This window comes from Betta splendens, chromosome 16, assembly GCF_900634795.4.
Source record: "Betta splendens chromosome 16, fBetSpl5.4, whole genome shotgun sequence".
NCBI lineage: Eukaryota > Metazoa > Chordata > Actinopteri > Anabantiformes > Osphronemidae > Betta > Betta splendens.
Window position 1 is genome coordinate 10,611,787 of NC_040896.2, and position 18,268 is coordinate 10,630,054.

Sequence of the window (18,268 nt, forward strand, 5' to 3'; positions counted from 1 at the left end):
GTTGGTCTGAGATGCGTTTAAGACCGGAACAGATGGGGCATAAAAAAAAACAGACAATGTCAAGAAATGTTATGTTATCAAAACGAAGCAAAATCAGGAGTCACCTTGTAGAAACAGGAAGTGGAGTGTCCCAGTGAAAGATGTTTTTAGACTAAAGGGACGACGGCGGAGAGAAGACAGGCTGATGAAAGAGACGAGCTCTGACAGATTGTCATTAAGAAGGACAGCTGCCTTTTTCCACAGCGACTCTTACAATCTATAATCCACACACACACAAACAAGGGCCTGCGTTCCTTCCTCATGCCTGCAGGTGCTGTGTGCTCATCACAACTTCTCTCTTTATGGGAAACACCTGCGACAACAAAAAAGTGCAATCGAATTTAATAAAATGCTCACTCAACGTACATTTAAAAAGACAATTATTAATATTTCTGGGAAGCGTGAGAGGATGGGCGACTTTAATTTCACACCGCTTTGCAGCCGGTTTTGTTTACAACTTGGAGGAACGGGCCGCGCTCGGAGCTCGCGCACAATGTATTTAATTAGAACTGGATCTGTGAACTGTTACTATAATTACTGAACTCTGGAGAAGCAGCAGAGATGTGAACCGGGGAAACGCATCAAATAAAATCATTTGTGCTTCGCCGTCTTCCTGCTGATGCTGGTTTTTGTGTCGCGCTCCCACAAGGCGCTCGTAGCCACAGTTGGTACAGCGAGGCTGCTAGCTGCTAGCAAGGAGGAAGCGCGCCGCTACAGGCTAACGTGGCTAATTGATGCTATTTGTGTCGAACACCAGAGAAACTCAAGCAGCCTGATTTAGCAAAATGAAAAGGATTTTATCCAGGCAGCATTTTCATTCTGGCTGCGACCCACGTGTTAGGATCTGTTCCTCTCCTGTGGTTTAGCGAAGAAACAGCGCCTAAAAACAAAAGGAAGTTTTCTGCTAGGAAGTTTGTAACTTTGGACGAAGCCCAGATCGTTTGGCCGAACTCCGACGCCGCCGTTTCCGCTGAACTTCGAATCCCTGCTAAAAGCGGCTTCACGCCGGCGGAGGCGCGGGTTATTGATTGCATTAATGCTGTGAGGGATCCGTCCGCGGCGTTGGAGGTTCAAGATGGAGGTGAAACATCCAAGCTGTGAAATGCTGGACAGGGACCGGGCGACGAGGGGGAATAAATGAGCGCGGAACAGCAACGGAGGGGGAGACGAACGGGAGGAAGGAAGAGGGGGGATGATGGGGAGGCAGTGGAGCAAATCAAAGTAAAATTAAGCGCATTTACATATTTAGATGAGCGCTTCTAGTCAGCCTGTCTAATTATTTCATCTCCATTTTTCATTTGCACTCTTCAATCCAAAAGCAGCAGGCCATGAGGAAAGTTTCCCCCCTCAGCCTCACTTTATCGCGTCCCCCACTCTCTCTATGATTCCACAGCCCTTGCGGCCGTCTCTCCTTATCCGGGTCGTGCTTTTTGTCCATTCACACTTGTTCCCGCTATCGCGCTCACGTGCCCCGCCGCCGCTGCCTCTCGCCATGTTTTATGCATGTGACGCTGACCCACGTGTCCAGAGATGTTTGTGTGTGTCTGTGTGTGTGTGTGTGTGTGTGTGTGTGTGTGTGTGTGTGTGTGTGTGTGTGTGTGTGTGTGTGTGTGTGTGTGTGTGTGTGTGAAAGTGGGCGCACACACGCCGACTATTAAGCCCTTCAAATTAGCATGAAGCATGTCAGAAGCAGCCGAGCCGCGTTAACCTTCTATCACTGATTTCCCCTTTTTTATGCCTCTCTTCACACTCCATAAATGTGTCTTTCACCTTGCTCTGGCGCCGCGTTGCCGTCTCCTCTCCCTCTCGTCCTCACTGGTGCTCATCACTTTGTTTGTAACTGCTTTCTCCCTATATTGCTTCCCCTTGCTCCTATAAACATCCCCCTCCCTTCACACGCACACTCATCAGCACAATCTAGCAGTGTGTGTATTTGTATGCTTGTGTGCGATCGCGTTGCTTCGAGGCCTTTGTGTGTTTTCATGAGCCTGTTTGCCAGTATAAGTAGAAGGGTTTGGCTAAATTGTGCTGAAGTGTGTGTGTGTGTGTGTGTGTGTGTGTGTGTGTGTGTGTGTGTCTGCTGGCATAAAAGGTTGTTATGTGCTTTAGGTGTTAATTGGCTGAGGAGCTTCGTTAATATTCTCCTTGCGAGCCCACTCGTCAGGAACAGAGCCGGCAAACTGATGAGTGTGTGATTTTCCTCCAGAGAGAGCGAGAGACGGAGAAAAAGGGGAAAGGGAGTAACAACGGGGACTTCGGCGCCAAAGACCCTCGGTGAGGTCAGAGCGGGAGGAGAGTGGGGCTGGAGAGAAGACGATGGATGGGGGGGGGGGGGTAGAGGAGCCGGGAGGCGTCAACAAAGTGATGGACAAAAGCAGAAAGATAGAAAAGATAGAGGGAGGGAAGTTGGGGGAAGATAAAAAAGCAATAAAGGGTTCCATTGAGGCATCGGGTGAAAGAAAGATTATATCATGCGAGGGAGAAATTATCCCTTTGTTAGACGTTTGTGAATTGGCAGAATGGGGGTCAGGGCAGCCGGCGGCGTCCCCAGCGGCGCAGTGGCCCGTCCACGCTCGCTCGCCATCGCCCACAAGGTTTATGCAACTAAACTCACCCCATCACCCCCCCCCCCCCCCACCCCCCCCCCCCCCCACCCCCCCCAACCTCACCCCCCGCCGAGCGCACACCTCAGCCCTGACATGTTGACACGAGCATCAGTAGCAGCCGTTTACCTGGAGAGCGGCGCGACGGGCTGCCGAGCGGGTGACATCCTGTCTGCCACAGCGGGAGGGGGGGGGGGGGGGGGGGGAGAAAGGAGCGTGTTAACACGTGCACGGGGGGGGGGGCGCCTTCCTCCTGATGTCACGCGTAATGAGCGGCGCTCTCAGTCGGCGGCAGTGCAGCGTGAGGCTCACGCAGGAAGTGAGTGATGCGGTGATGTGAGTGGATGGGGAGCGACTGAGCCAAGTGTGTGTGTGTGTGTGTGTGGGGGGGGGTTACTATAAGCGAGGCCCTATATACAGTATGTACTCTGCCCAGTCACCTTGTAAGCACTGCATTGTGCCTGACTGCTGGACTCATGGAGGTTGTTCGCTATAGGAGGGGCTGTCGCCTCGTTTCCCTCCCACACACGACCTGAACAGCTGCTGAGTTAACATTTTGCCTTTGGCCTTTTGTGTTCAGACTGCTAGAAAATGCCACTCTTCCCCCGGACTTGCGAATCACTGAGTGTCTTCCGCGCCTCGGCCGAGCTTGAAATCCAAAAAGACACAAAAGAAATGTGATGCAGATGATATGTTCGGTCGACGCCCGCTGTTTGCTGAGGCTCCACTTCCCACCGTGGTACAAAAACACGTGCACGTGGTATAAAAAGCCCAAAGCATCTCTTTACAGGGGGAAGTTGTCAGAGGCGCTTGTTAATGTTCTGTCCTGAGAGTCTAGCTTTCATCTGCACCGGCGCTAAAAGAGGAAGAGTCCCCAGATTTTGTTGTGAGGCTAAATTACACATCTGACTCATATTCATGAATGGCCCCAGGACAGGAACATTTCTAATAGTCTGCATGATAAAAGCATGAGCATGTCCTGACTTTGTTAAATAATTGCTCTGTATGATTAAGTGAATTCAACACAGGGAATGTAAAAAAAAAAAAAAGAAAACTAAAGCTTTTCTACTGAAGTAGTGAGATTCAGCTACACCAGCACCATCCATCAATACCATTATCTGTCTGCAGGTCTAGCAGTCTGTCATTTGAGAGTGTTTTGTTCCAAAATGCACGCTCAGTTCTTTGCCAGGTAAAAAAGACTGTGCAGACGTGCTCTTTAGTGCACAGTTGATGCATGGTGAATGCATAATGGGACGGGCCTAAAAATAGGACACGCACAATGGCCACTATAGACGCTCTATGCATTTCCCTTCACCCTGAAGATGCCGTGAGACTTTTAGTTCACACAATGAAAGATGAGAGCAAATTTCTCTGCACGCACACACACACACACACACACACACACACACACACACACACACACACACACACACACACACACACACACACACACACACACACACACACACACACCCAACACCAGTGACTGGAACAAACAACCAGCCATTCTAATCCAAGTGTCTGCTTTGTCGTCCTGTTAGTCTGTCATGACACGAGACATATTGACTTCCAGTTATTTCCTAACTCCACTGTCAACAGACTGTGAAAATAGAGAAAATCAAAACTTTGCGGCCGTGCATTTGGAGACAGACGCGTGGTGTGAGTGGAAACGTACCCAAATGATTGGGCCGTATTGATCCCTGTGCCCGGCAGCGTGAGGTGAGCAGGAAGCGGCCGGCGCTGTCCCTCCACAAACCGCCGCCACTGATAGTGTCCATAGATCCAGCAGCTGTGACTTTTCTAATTAGAGAGTTCACAGAACTCAAACCCAGTTGGATTAGCCGGCGCGTGGCTCCAGGCTGGCTATTAACACCAAGTCAGCCAGACAAACACAAAAATCACCGGGACAAAGTGGGAGCAGGAGCCCACGGACTGCGCTGGCGCCGGAGCCTGAAAACGCACGTATAAAATCCTCAGCGTCTGAATGTTCGCGTGCTGACGGTGAAATACGCGCATTCATATTTGGATGTTTACTCACCCTGAAAGCCTCTGGGAAGCTGCTCATTTGTTTTATTTTTACCTTTGAGGAACGCGTTCCTCCTTCGCACCGCGCCTGCTAATAAACCCTCAAGATTCACGCCCACGCAGACACACACACACGTCCCCCCCCCCCCCCCCCCCCCCCCCCCCCCCCCCCCCCCCCACATGCTCTCAACCCACTCTCACGCGCAACCTCAAGGGAGGCGTAAGAAATACATCCGACGTTTCCGCTTACCCAAGAAGTGCCTTTAGGACAAAGAGAAATTTAATCTTGGATAAGCCTCCCGATAGAATCTCTGCATTAGCCCTCCACTGCTGGTTCACAGCTATCCCATCAACCCCTACCTCCCACACCTTGGCCCGGTTCCCTCGCATCCCTCCTCCTCGACCGACGCTGCTTGTTTTTTTATTTCCCAGACAGCCCCCCTTTACCTCTCATGGCTCCTATTCAATTTCCATTTTACTCCTTTGTCTTTAGTCGCACACTTGCCTTGATACTCGCTTACCCCCCACCCTCCCCCCTCTCCATCCCTTGTCTCCCACCTGGTGCCTCCCCCACCTCTTTGGATTGTTTTCTAGCTATTCCCAGTTCTGGTACATACTGTATATATGTATATTTCTGTTCCTCTCCCTTGTTGGAGTGCTTTAATACCATTGGTATTAAATGCTGGCACAACCTCCTCGGCATACTTAAGCAGGCAGGGATCCTTGTAAGGCTGTTAGAGTGCTTAATATTTTCAGCACGCCACTGACTTAAGCCCCTTAAGTGCTTTGGCAACACTTATTCCACGGTGGCACCAATGAAGCCCATTAAAAATTTGATTTGGATGAGAGAGAGACGGAGAGGAGAAAAAAAAGGGGTGGCAGCGGCGGTGCTGGTGATGGGGGGGGGGTAGGGGGCACACAATTCGCCATTACCTCCCTTCCTTCCGCACACACTGCGACAAAAACAAACACGCCCGTGAGGGGGTTGCCCACACAGGGACTCTGCAGATCCACAAATACCCACACGCGCTCGCTCGCCGCGCGCTGATTTGCAACGCCGTCGTCTTTTTTGGCAGTAATTATGTCCTTTGTTGCTCTATAAAGCACTTTGCGATGACCCTATTTTGTTAAAAGCACTTGATAAATAAATTTGACTTTATTTGACTTGATAATAGGGAGCAGCACGCTTCAAATTGAATGCATGAAGGTGTTGGTAAATAGCTCGTGGCAGATAGGAACCGATAGTTTATGGCCGCTTGATTAAGAACAAGCGGAGGTGCTATTATAACGGCAAAACAGTGTTGCTTTTCACATTTTACAGGACAATAAAAGTCAGAGACGCAGAGTGGAGCGTAGTTAGCTCCCACCATTGGCTCTGTACTGCCTGCTTTATTGCCTGTAGCAGTTATCATAGTACACGTGGCAATGAGCTCCAACAAAGGGACTGCATTATGCATGACGTGTTGATGCGAAAGACACTGACAGGTCGAATAAGCCGTTAGCGGTGATTTCTGTTTCATCAGTGTAAAATGTGAAACAAATACATTTATTGAGCCGGGTTCACATCAGCATAACTCATAACACTGTCACAGTCGCACTCAGTCCTGCTTCGTTCGCATCCACCTCGAATCACCAAAGCCACACACAGACGCGTGCACAGTCCGCCCGGCGCATCCCTGCGGCCATAAAAACAGCTATTTACCATAAAGAGGCACTGTGGCTCCTCTGTGCCGGCCTGTGGATAAACTAATGGGCAGCAGATAGTGAAAGGGCCAAACAGAAATCCAAATGTACGCTGGGCTTCAGTCAGCGCGTTCACACGCACACACGCCGGTACTGTTTGTTGACCTGAAAGACGCCCATTGTCACTGTCTCTCTCCAACCTTCACAAAATACTATGCTGAGTATGCAGACACTGATCCCACATTGACACACACACACATACTGAGCGAGGGGAGGGAGGCGAGGGTTATATATAAAGAAGGGAGCCGACGACAGACAGACAGACGGATGGATGTGAGCTCCACGGTGGGATTATGGCAGGTCTCAGGAGTGATGCTAACCAAGGACTAACTTGTGGGGAGTTACTTTCTGCGCTGGACTGAGCAGAGGATTCAGTCTGAAGAAGCTGCTGGTCTGCTGCCAGGGCCCAACCTGAGCCACCGCTGCGGCCCAACACAGGCCCCTGTCCTCAGCGCCACTCGTTGAGCCGGTGGAGTCAGAGCCGCGGGGGGGGGGACGTTTGGCAGCGCCGCGCTTCCGTCTGCGCCGTCGCCATCAGAGCCCATTGTGTCCGCGGGCGGCGCGCGGCGGTCTGGGGATGACACCCGCGCCCCGCCTCGTCACATAGCGCTCGCCGAGGCGTGCGGGCGCCCCGCGCACGCGCCGCCGCCGCCGCTGCCGCAATCAGCGGAAGCTTGTCAGGAGGCGAAACGCAGCAGGCGCTCGGATCAGCGGCGTGCGAGCGAGCGTGTTTCTGGAGAGCATCCAGGCGCTGACAGCGGCGCGGCGTGTTGGATGGGAGACTTAGGCGAGCTGATGCCGCGCGGTTACGCCGCCTGATAGCCTGTGATTACAGCGAGGAGTCTGGAATTACCGCCGGCCATTTACTTGACAGCGTGTACATGATAGCGTATCAAAACAGCCCTGGCGTTCGAGCGTGTAATGGCAGATACCTTGTGAGGATGACGTGTGAGTCTCTGGGGTAGAACAGTCTCATGTCTGTCGCTGGAGTGTCTCGCTGCAGTTTTCCGCCTCTTGCAGGTTGGTTATTTTACACGGGGCGAGCGCTCCTACTCTTTGTCTTTATGGAGCAGCAGCACTCAGGCTCAATGGATTTTATTTAACCTTCGCTATCTCCAGATGAGTTGCAGCGAGATAGTGTCTTCATTTCTCCAGAGGCCCGGCCGGTTCAGCTGTAGCTCAAAGGAACACTGACTTCTGGCTGCCGATTTGCGCTCGCGAAGCGCTGCAAACCTTGTTCGACTTATTAAAATACGCTCCGTTCAAGAATCCTTGCCCCGGATTTCTCTGCCCTCGAGGGCATTGAAATGTAGGTAGCGCTATTAAAAAAGTTAGCATTCAGTCAACATCAATAGACATAAACTTGTCTTTGGTTGTGAGACAGCTCCCAGAGTGTATCTGACTGAAATATAATATTATTGATGTTTTCTCCTCTTCGTAGAAGTGTAGTCTGACCCGTGGGCGACACGCGTTCTGCTGTTGCTGTGCTTAATTGAGTGGCTAATTGTTAGGGCACTCCGGGTTGTTGTACAGTTGCTGATCACCTAATGTTGCTCCTCTTTTGGATAATTGCATATCTGCCATTAGCGGATACTCTGGGTTGGTGTTGAGCGCAGCTACCACGGGTCCGCGTCGGTACCTGTTAGTCTGCTTCACTGATCTGGATCCTGAGCACCGGTCTCAGGCCCATCTGCACAGGACCAGCACCAGTACCAGCCTCGCAGGGACCCGCTCTGTTGTCGCCTTCGTCTCCGCCTGCACTGTGGTGCAGCATTTAAATCGCCAGCTCGGGCCAAACATCTGCACGTTGCGTGAAAGCCCCGACGGGACCCGGCGGCTACAGCCGTTTCAGTGCCTGCGTTGTTGTTCACAAGAGCCCTTTCTCCGAGTGTCGTCCTCAAACGGCAACTTGTGTCCGATTGCACTGAAGCGAAGCCGGGAGGTTCGCTCGTGCACGTGTCCGCAGTGTTGCAGGGAACAAACCGGTGTGTGTGCGTGTGCGTGTGTGTGTGTGGACCGGTTCGTCTGTAGCGGTGCAGGCGGGGTCACAGAGGATCCATTGATCAAGCGCGCACATCCACACACAAACACACAATGAGGCCTGTCCAGAGCGCCGCCCCCCCCCCCCCTCCCTCTCTGGTTCTGCGCTGCCTGGTCCTGGTGCTGCTCTGCATCTCTCGTAAGTCATCCACGCATCAACGATCACATGCACATACACAAATAATACATAATCTATCACGAATGTGACGTGCAGTAATTATATTGCAGAGGGAAACTCGGGTAAATAAATCAGAGAAACAAGCACATATTCTTCACATGTGCGCATTGTAGTCGGGATGTGGTAAATTAATGTACGTTCGGGTTTTTTTCATTTAAACTCCCTGCAGATATACGTCTAAATGCTTCTGTTATATAAAGGAGAACACAGTTGTGAACATGATACTAATTGGTGTAAAGTGATTCAGAATGAGATCCATTGCTGTGCCTGGTGCATGATCAAGGGTTGGAATAGCTCGTGGTGAAATCATAAAGTGAGAGATTGTTCAAAATGCTGGTAATTAAGCTGGAATTGGTAATTAAGATTAAGATGAGAGAGCAAATAGAGACAGAGGCATATTCCCGAGAGGTAAAGGGACCAACGAACGAGAGCCCGGGCATAAAAAGAGGAGGCTGGACCAAAAGGACTTAAAAGGAAAACGGAAAATTTTCAGCGGAAAAGGGAGAGACGGGCTCGAGCCTTTTCCTCTGAAGAGCCTAATAAAAGAAAGTTGGAGCCACAGTGGGAGAGATGCAGCGAGCCAAATAGAGAGGTTCTTGAATAGAAGAGAAAGGCAGAAGCGCAGTGAAGAGCCAATATATATCTATATCTATATAGATATATACGGAGAGAGACAGACCGACACAGAAATAGGACCCGGCTAGACAGAAAGTTGTAGTGTAAGAGTGGAGAGAGGTTGCAGCGAGACAAAGAGGGAAAACAAAGCAGTCTATGTGTGCAGACAGACAGAGATGGGGGGGTGAAAAAAGCATCACAGCCTCAAAAAGAACTGCAGCAGGTTCGGATTTCAAACCAGGAGACGTGAAAAAATGTTTGAACATGAGGCGGAGATGGTGAGAAAAAGCAGCACATGAAGCGGAATGGGATCAGTTGCAGAGTTTCTATGAACTATTAATAACGTGCGCCGTTATTACTATATATTAAAAGAAGAAGATGTTGTTTCCCTGCCGCTCATTGGTAAACAAGCATTATCTTCTCCATTCCAGCCAAAATCTCACAGCGTTTTGCTTTTTCCGTCATAAATTAACAGAAGGACATAGTGTTTTGTTGTGGGTGACGCTGGATGGGGATGGGGGAGTCGAAGGGGGGAGACGGAGGGGGGAGACGGAGGAAGACCAATGTGCGTCTTGGCAGTCAGCATGTTTGTGTAATACACGCCAATAGTACAATTTGGTGTTGGGCCCTGGATGCGCACACACACACACACACACACACACACACACACACACACACACACACACACACACACACACACACACACACACACATACACACACACACACACACACGATGTGTTTCACACTTTCAACAGCGTTTCACAAAACGCAGGCTTCCTTTTAACTCACCCGTGGAGTTTCTACCTCCCACATCAGCAGCGCACACACAGACACACACTGAAGGGCAGGCGGCCATGTGGTGGATGTGGAGGGGTGTTAACACCAGTGCTTTCTGGCTGTGGTGAACCTCCAGCGCGGTGGCATCGCGTAATAGCCCTGTAAATTTCCTTTAAGCCGCCGTTGGGGTGCGAGCGTGGGTCATTGTCGCAGGCTTGTTGGGGCTGTGACAGACCCGGGTCGTAAACTGCTGCACGGTGGATGGAGCTCAGCGGCTCGGGCTGTCAGGGAACAAGGGTGAACGTTTAAAAAAAGGGAAGAGCGAAAGATAGAGGGAGGCGAGAGGTAAATACGAGTGTAGGACAAGATGCGAGGCAGCGCGTGGAGAGACGGGGAGATGCGAAGGTCAACGGGAGACGGGGAAGGATGCTGTAGTGGATGACAGCAGAGAGACAATGTGTTACAATGTAGCGTGACTGGGAAGCAAAGTGAGGTTCTTAAAAACACGCTGTGAAATATATAAATATATGAAAGTAAATGTTTCTAATGAGAGGTCAAAAGTGAGCGGAGACGATTCTATGCTGATTTTGCTGATTAGCGCTGCTGCTGCCCACAGCACAGCAGTGGGTGATGGAGAGCAGGTGGGATGAGAAAAGGCCCGAAGTTCCTGTCAAAGAGAGAGAGAGTGATTAAAAAAAACAGACGGGGAGAAAAATGGAGGAGTAGAAAGTGCGAGAAGACTGAGCTATACTGTACGACAGGCAATTAAAAGGAGCCAAAGAACGGGAGAAGATGAAAGAGGGAGGAGAAACTTCCCACTCTCCTCATTTGTTTTGTCCTCTTGTCCCGCTCACTCATCTCCCCTTTCTTCCCCCTCTCTCTCTCCCGTGCTCCCTCTCTTCCGACCTCCCGGCACACTATAAAAACAGCGTGATTATGCTGCAGAGTTGAGCTGCAGAACAAATCACATTTAGCAAAGGGGAGAGCGGCGAGAGAACCAGCAGAGAGGCAGGAAAAAGATTCCCACTGAGTCACCGAAGGAGGAAGAAAGCGAGGGAGATTGCAAGAGGAATGAAAGAGTATTGCAGCTTGGTTGGAAACAATTGCAGGGGGGGGGGGTGATAGCATGAAGGAAGAGAGAGAGAGAGAGAGAGAGAGAGAGTCGCAGTGATCCTCTTGAGCCTTTGTAGAACGAGTAGATAGGACTGATGACGAAGATTCATGATGAACTATGCAATAAAGGGGAAGGAGAAAGAAGACGGGAGGAAAGGACGGATGGGCTGAGCAGGAATCGATGAAGGAGGTGGAGAAGAGAGGATGGAGACAGTGTGGGTTTAAATGAAGAAAAGATATGAGATTAAGGGATAAGTGAGAATGAGAATAGGCACGAAGACAACAGGAAGAGGAAATTATGAGATGGGACTAAGTGGAAGTTAGAGAGGAGAGGAAGTGAGGCGCTCACAAGAAATGAGAAAAATGATGAGGACTGGAAATAGTGACAGAATAAAAGGTAATGAGATAGACCAAAGCAAGATTTGTAAAGGATTATGTATTATTTATAGAGGGAGCATTTTTTTTCTTTGCTCCGTATTTGATTGGCAGAGTTGTGGCACCCTGAGAGAGATGATGTGATAATTTTAGACTGGGAGGAGAGAGGAAGCAGGGGGGAAACGGGAGAGACGGGGGAGACGTGGGTCTGCAGAGGCAGGTACGGAGGGGAGGAACCTCGAAGTCAGCTGTTTGACAGAGGCCGCGTACACACACACACACACACACACACACACACACACGTACACACACGTACACACACACACACATACACACGCACACACACACACAGACACATGCACACATACACACACACACACACACGCACACACACACACAGCAGGGTGCGTTTGCGTACGTAACTCGGCAGGATGTACGTCCAGACGGGAGGAGACGGAGAAGATGCCGGTGGAGGAGCGGAAACCATGAGCGGCCGCTATTGTTTTAATTAAAGCGGCGATAACGTAAGGGCTCGGGCATCGTGGTCTCCTGCATCGATCCCCTCGTAAATCCGTGGCCGGCATGCAAAGAAATACAAGCTGCTGGCTCGCGTCCAATTGAAAGATAATGAGAGATAATGAATAGGGAGACAGCGACTGCTCTGCTTCAAGGATACGCGGGGGCTTGTTTGGGGCAAACGGAGAACAGCTCATCTCTTATGTGGCTCGTCTTTCCGTCCTATCTGTTCCTCTCCTCACTCTCAGAGACGCGGGAGTGAGAAATAACGGGGGTGGGGGCAGGGGGTGGGGGCGGGGGCGGGGGGCAGCGAGGCAGTAATTCAGCCACTAACCCTGCACCGCTGAGGCAGTTTCTAGAATTTACCGTGACCGGGGGTGAGCCGGCGCTCCACCTGGCCGCCTCCCAAATCCCCCTCTTTTAACTCTGCCCCCCCCCCCCCCCCCCCCCTTCCCCCCGCTCTGTCCCTCTGTCCCCGGCCTCCCCCGCCGTATAACTCAACTCCATTGCGGGACCATTAGGACGGGCCCCCGAACAGCCTTGTCTTATGAATTTGCACGGCTTTTATTTATTTATTTGTTTATGTATTTGGAAATGATGGCCCTTCTCGGATCTCTATCGCTGTAGTAAATAAAGAGGCCTCCTTTCCTTTTTTTTCCTTCCTCTGCTGCCGCGACAGCAGGGGTAAAAGCATCTCAAAATGATGGGAAGCAGCAATCCACTGTTATGAAATACTGCCCCCGCTTGGTTGGAGACGGAAGTGACCCCCCCTCCTGGTTTATTCGTCCTCCGATCATAGTCGTCAGAGCTCTACCCCGGCATCGATCGCGCTCAGCATCCTCTCTCTTCGTACGAGTCAATGCTTGTGGGGTATTTTATTAGGGGCCCACATTTTAATGGGGGCCAGATTAATACCTCTGTCACAGAGGTTGATCCCCTCCCCTTCGCCTCTCATTTCCCTGCCGCGAGTCCAACGCGGCGGCGCTGGCGTCGCGGCCTCCCGGTGAATGGTGGCCTATAAAAACCTAGCGTGGAGCTAAAGTGCCGCCGCCAGCTGCGTTACGAGCGGCGGAGCGTGCGTCATCGCTCGCCCGGCCCCCGCCAGCTGCATTATTATTCCCCCAACTCTGGCTTCCTAACGCCCCGCTATCATTTCCTGGTTAGAGCCTCTCTCCGGCGCCGGCGCTCCGGCCCCGGATTGATGGGCCGGCAGGTGTTTCTGGGTGGCTTCTCTCAGCAGGCAGCAGATTGCAGACATTCTGCTTGCAGCCACTGTTAATGCTTTTTTGTGTCTTCCCTTTGCACTTTAGCGCCACGCCACCGCGGCTAATTTCCTTTGAAGGGGTGACAGCTGTCAAGAGGCGCGTGTTCCGATGGACGGCTAATTAGCTTTTCTGGCCGGCTCCCATATGCAAACTTTTGACCGCGCTCTTGCTCTGAAGCCGCTCTGTCTTTCTGCGGAGCCTTTGATGGGTCACTAATCACGCTCAGACCCTGCGCCGACTTTGTCAGGATGCACGGCCCAACTATTACAATTAACACTGTTTAAAACAATGGCGCCCTGGCCCGGTTGCCACGGTGATGAGTAATAACAGCCATTAGAAAAATAATTGGGACGGCGATGGCAGGCCCTGACGGCCCCGATATGAATCACAATATTGATGCAGAGAATGGGAGCAATAATGACTACAATTAGTGGTAATTGTCAAGATTTTTTCTCAGTTCCATAGAGTATTAGAGCCCCCTTTGTCTTTATCCCCTCTTGGTTTCTTTCTGTCTTCAGTTCAATACCCACCGTGTCTCTGTAACCTCTGACGTGATGAATATGTGCGCTTTCAGTATTTCATTAAGGTAGATTAAAATCGAGGGGAGAATTAAATTTGGATGAAGTTGGCAGGATCAGATGATGTCAAAGTAGTTTAATTGCAATATGCCAGACTCTGCGTATGCGCCGCCAAAGCACATGTCCACCTATTGTACGCTGTGCACACGCAGGAGCGCGGCGCGTGCTCGGCTGCACGTCCGGACCTTTGTTTTGGCCCGAAGCAGCCGCGTCAGCACGTCCTGCCGCGGCGGCCGCCATCTGTTTGTCTTCCTCGTCTCCTGCCTGTGAAGGTGTTTCAGCTCAGGACACTGCCAGCGAGCAGATGCAGGAAGCCAGCAGTGAAGCCCAGATATGTCTATACAGTCCCCGGCATCTTTATCGGCACGTCTTATTGCCCGCTTCATCATCGCGCCTTAAAATTGATGTGGGTCTTTCTCTAAATCCTCCCCGTGGCCAACGCGTTGCCAGCGAGCGAGGGGGAATGCAAATAAGAATGCAAATTGGTAAATACTAGTTTGCAGAGCCCGGCGAACTGCCGCTCTCTTCAAGGCAATCACATTCCTCTGCTGGCTCCGGCCATATGACTAATTGCCCCGCGAATCATTCGAATTCAAGCGGCGAGGGCTCGGCGGCCATTGTGCTCAGCGGGGGGCGTGACTCAGCGGCGCCGTGTCAACAGCTTGACCCACAAACACGGAGGGTGCTCCAATCACTGCATAATCAGCCTCCTCATTACTGACTCTGGGCCTGTCAGCGCCATCAGAGCGGCTCCCCGCTGCTCGGCCCTTTAAGGGCCCGACGGGTTCGTTTGACGCCCGCGCGTCTCCGCACCCGTTTGGATCCTGCACCTCGTCCGCACGCGCGGAGATTCAGGGCTGGCGCGCGAAACCCTCTGGCACGTTCCAAATATCTGTAATAGGAGCCATTATAGAGGCATAATGGAGTGTAATCAATTGGTTTACCTCGCACCTGGATGAGAAATGGCTTTAAGAACGTGTGAAGTGCATCCACGGCTGCCAGCGCGCTCTCGCTGCTCCTTCACGCGGAGTCGATCCCACACGCGTAGCATAAGGCGGCGGCGCCAAGCTATTATTACACACACAGGTGGCTGCGGGGCCACAGTTCAAGCCGGGATCTGTTGGTGGAACGTGTGTGTGTGTGTGTGTGTGTGTGTGTGTGTGTGTGTGTGTGTGTGTGTGTGTGCGTGTGGCCATGGTAATGTTTGAGAGTCTCAGTCCAACACCAGCAGCCACTTAGGGCTATAATAAGGCATTATGTATTCAAATGTGTGTGTTGATGCATTCTGTTAGGCCAGAGGCAACTGCCTTGTTTGTGTGTGTGTGTGTGTGTGTGTGTGTGTGTGTGTGTGTGTGTGTGTGTGTGTGTGTGTGTGTGTGTGTGTGTGTGAGGAGATGAATGGCAGTAATTATAATCATCCTTATTATAATCATAAGAACACATTGTTCGTAAGGACCCTCTTTTACTTATTGAGTCCTTCGGTGTCTTTTCTCTCGCTCTCAACCCCTTTATCTCTATCACTCTGTCTCCTCCTCCCCATCCTCGTTTCTCCCTTGTGTCTACATGATGAATAGTGAGTAAATGAAGGATGCCTTAAGTACCATATTTTGAAAGGTTCTATCTCAAGTGAAGTGCAAATTGAACATCTCTCTTTCTGTGCATCTGTTCCTCCTGTTTGTGCCTCCCGTCGTGCACCGTCCACAGCCGGGTTTATTAACCTCTCTCTCTCTCTCTCTCTCTCGCCCCCCCAGCCCACTGCCAGGCGGTGCAGGCGGAGAACGTGACCGTCTTGGAAGGCGGCACGGCCCAGATCTCCTGCCGCCTGCAGAACTACGACGGATCGATCGTGGTCATCCAGAATCCCCGCCGGCAGACGCTCTTCTTCAACGGCACGCGAGGTGCGCGGCTGCTGCGCATTAGTCTCTGCAGGCAAACCTCACCTATCGGTGTCTCAGTGTTTGCCCTCGGTGACATTTGAAGCCAGCCTTTTAAACACATTAGCAATGACTCACCGACGCACACATTTTTCTTCCTGCAGATGTCCTCACTTTGCCTTTGAAGCCCTTCCACATTAAGAAGTCGGATGACTTCAGACTTAATTTATACGACGGTTTTACGTCTAGCGCTGCAGCTGTTTTAACGCTTCTAAAAGCGTAGTTTGAAGCACTTTGCATAATCTAACGTTAACCCGAGCGATGAGATCAGAGCTTATTAGCGCTCCTCATTAGAGCACGGCCTTGGCAATCTCATGTTTGTTAAATGTGACTTTACGGAAAATTATTATTGTACCCAATAATATAATGATGATGGATTTCATTGAGCGCTTGGGGCCTGGCATGCGTGATGTTTTTGCACTATTTGCGCCACCTGAGCCACAGTTTCTGAGAGTAGGTTTTAAAAGCAAAAGACATTGATCATAAATGCCTAAATGTTTGCTTTGGGTCGGATCCGGCGCAGACGTTGAAGATTAGAGATAAAAGCATAGAAAAGCTTTAGTTTGGGTTTATAAAAAATGTTCTTGGAATTGGAAAACAAGCTTGACTTTTTTTAAAAGCAACACAAATAACAACACCGACTGAAGCGAACAAGTGCGAACTGGAACCAAACTAAGCTACCGCTCAGCGCAGCTCAGCGCAGCCAGCTGTCGGCTACGAGGCCTCTCATTAACACGGAAACGGCACAAATCTTCCTGCAGGTGCAGCATGTTTAGGCAGGCGCTGAATCAAAACCCGCTGCAACGATCCCGGACCAGTCTGGCAGCGCGGCGTCGCCGAGCTTTCATCCCAACGCACCGTCATTGTGCGAACGCATCCTTTCCCACACGGCTAAAAATACTTCTGATTAGTTCTGATTTGGAGGAGGATTGTTCTGCTCTCGTGATCGTCTGACAGGTGTTAATTTCCTTTGCTTGATTCAAACTCACAATGGCCTCTGTGGAGCGCTCAAGCTGCTCCTAAGTAGCTTATGGGATGTCTCTGAAATTGAAGGTAACTTGAAGCGTATGGTCGAATCTGGCCTCCGCTTACGCCTGCGTTCGAAGATCGAACGTCTGCACATCCACCTTTCCAGTGTATAAATTTCCCGCGCTACTATCATCAGCTGCAGGGCCTGTGGAAATATGAAGAAAAATGAAAGTGTGCTCCATGCAGCAGTAATTTTCTGCATCTGACCTTGCAGTTAAACCTCCACATGATGAGCGGTGATTAAAAACTGAACTTCGCAGCAGTGCGTTCGCTTCATTAACCCACGGTAACGTAAAAAGAACAGGTGGAACCCAATGAGGATTTCCACAGAAAGGATCTTGAAAGTGTACAGTGTGTGGTATTTAGAAACATGCGACGAGAAACAAAAAGCATTAAGACCAAGGACAAAAGAAGAAAGGCGCCGGTGTTTCCAGATACGTGTTCTACACACCTCCCCTTCACTTGTTAGTCACCTCCATCACGGAGCGCCCTTAATTGGCTCGTCGAGGTCGCCGCTTTGGGAAACCTTACTTTCAACTCTCCCCCCAATTCTATCAGATCAGCGCCGCCGGTAAGTTCCATTAAGTATTTAAACAGAGCCGCCCTGTCTGCTCTCCCACGAGACACGGACTTGCACCCGTCGGAAAGCGCCATGAAGCTTAATCAGGCCGGAGAGGGAGAAGAGGTGTGAAAGGCAGAATGAAAGAGAAAATGAGAAAGAATATAGAAAACGGTGGGGGAGACGGAGATAAAGAGAGGAGGGTTGGGAACGACACCAACAGAGAGAATAAGGAACGGGAGTGTCAGGCGATGGAGGAGGAGGAGGCAGCCCTGGGAAATGATCCAAAGGTTAGACAAGGTATAAAGTATGGATGGCTTCCTGTAACTCATTTGGCTGCGGTTAGCGCGCGAGAGCCTCATTCCGGACATTTTCTGGGAGGGTAAATTACACCTCGCTGCGGCTGCCTTTAGCTCCGTGTCGGCTCCGCCGCTCGCTGTAGGGCCCGTCCACTCCTGCCCATTGCCCATCTGCCACCCTGATATCAGCCCAACCAGTAACTGCCCCAGTACAGTCGCCGCTGTACAATAAGCGCTGCGAATTAGCCGCGCGCGCTGCCAGCGAGCGAGCGAGAGAGCGAGAGAGAGAGCGGTCAGGGGGGTGTTTTATGAGATTGCGGGGACTGATAGCTATAATAGAGCGGTGGAACCGACCAAATGGACCCTTTCTTTCCAGTGGTCCATATCTCTCGTTCTCTTCGCCGCTGCCAGCTCTCCCCCGGCATGCAAATGAGACAGGACAATAAAGGTGAACTTGGACTTGAACAGAAGTCTGACATTTAGTTGCCATTTAGTGGAGGGAGAGGGAGAGAAAAGATTTACCTAACTGTGGGGAATGGCTCTCCGGCACTGCTCCCGCCGCCATCCGGTGCAGGGGG

General features: G+C 51.0%; 1 protein-coding gene across 6 annotated transcripts in view; it reads left to right on the plus strand.

Annotated features, from left to right (window-relative positions):
• cadm4 (cell adhesion molecule 4) overlaps positions 1 to 18,268 on the plus strand; it is an 81,426-nt gene that overhangs the window by 43,145 nt on the left and 20,013 nt on the right. For 4 of the 6 annotated variants that reach the window (XM_041067622.2, XM_041067621.2, XM_055502902.1 and 1 more), the window contains exon 2: positions 15,621 to 15,767. In XM_041067622.2, coding sequence (XP_040923556.1) covers positions 15,621 to 15,767 — 147 coding nt within the window. The other 2 variants (XM_055502903.1, XM_029130579.3) reach the window with 2 other exon arrangements.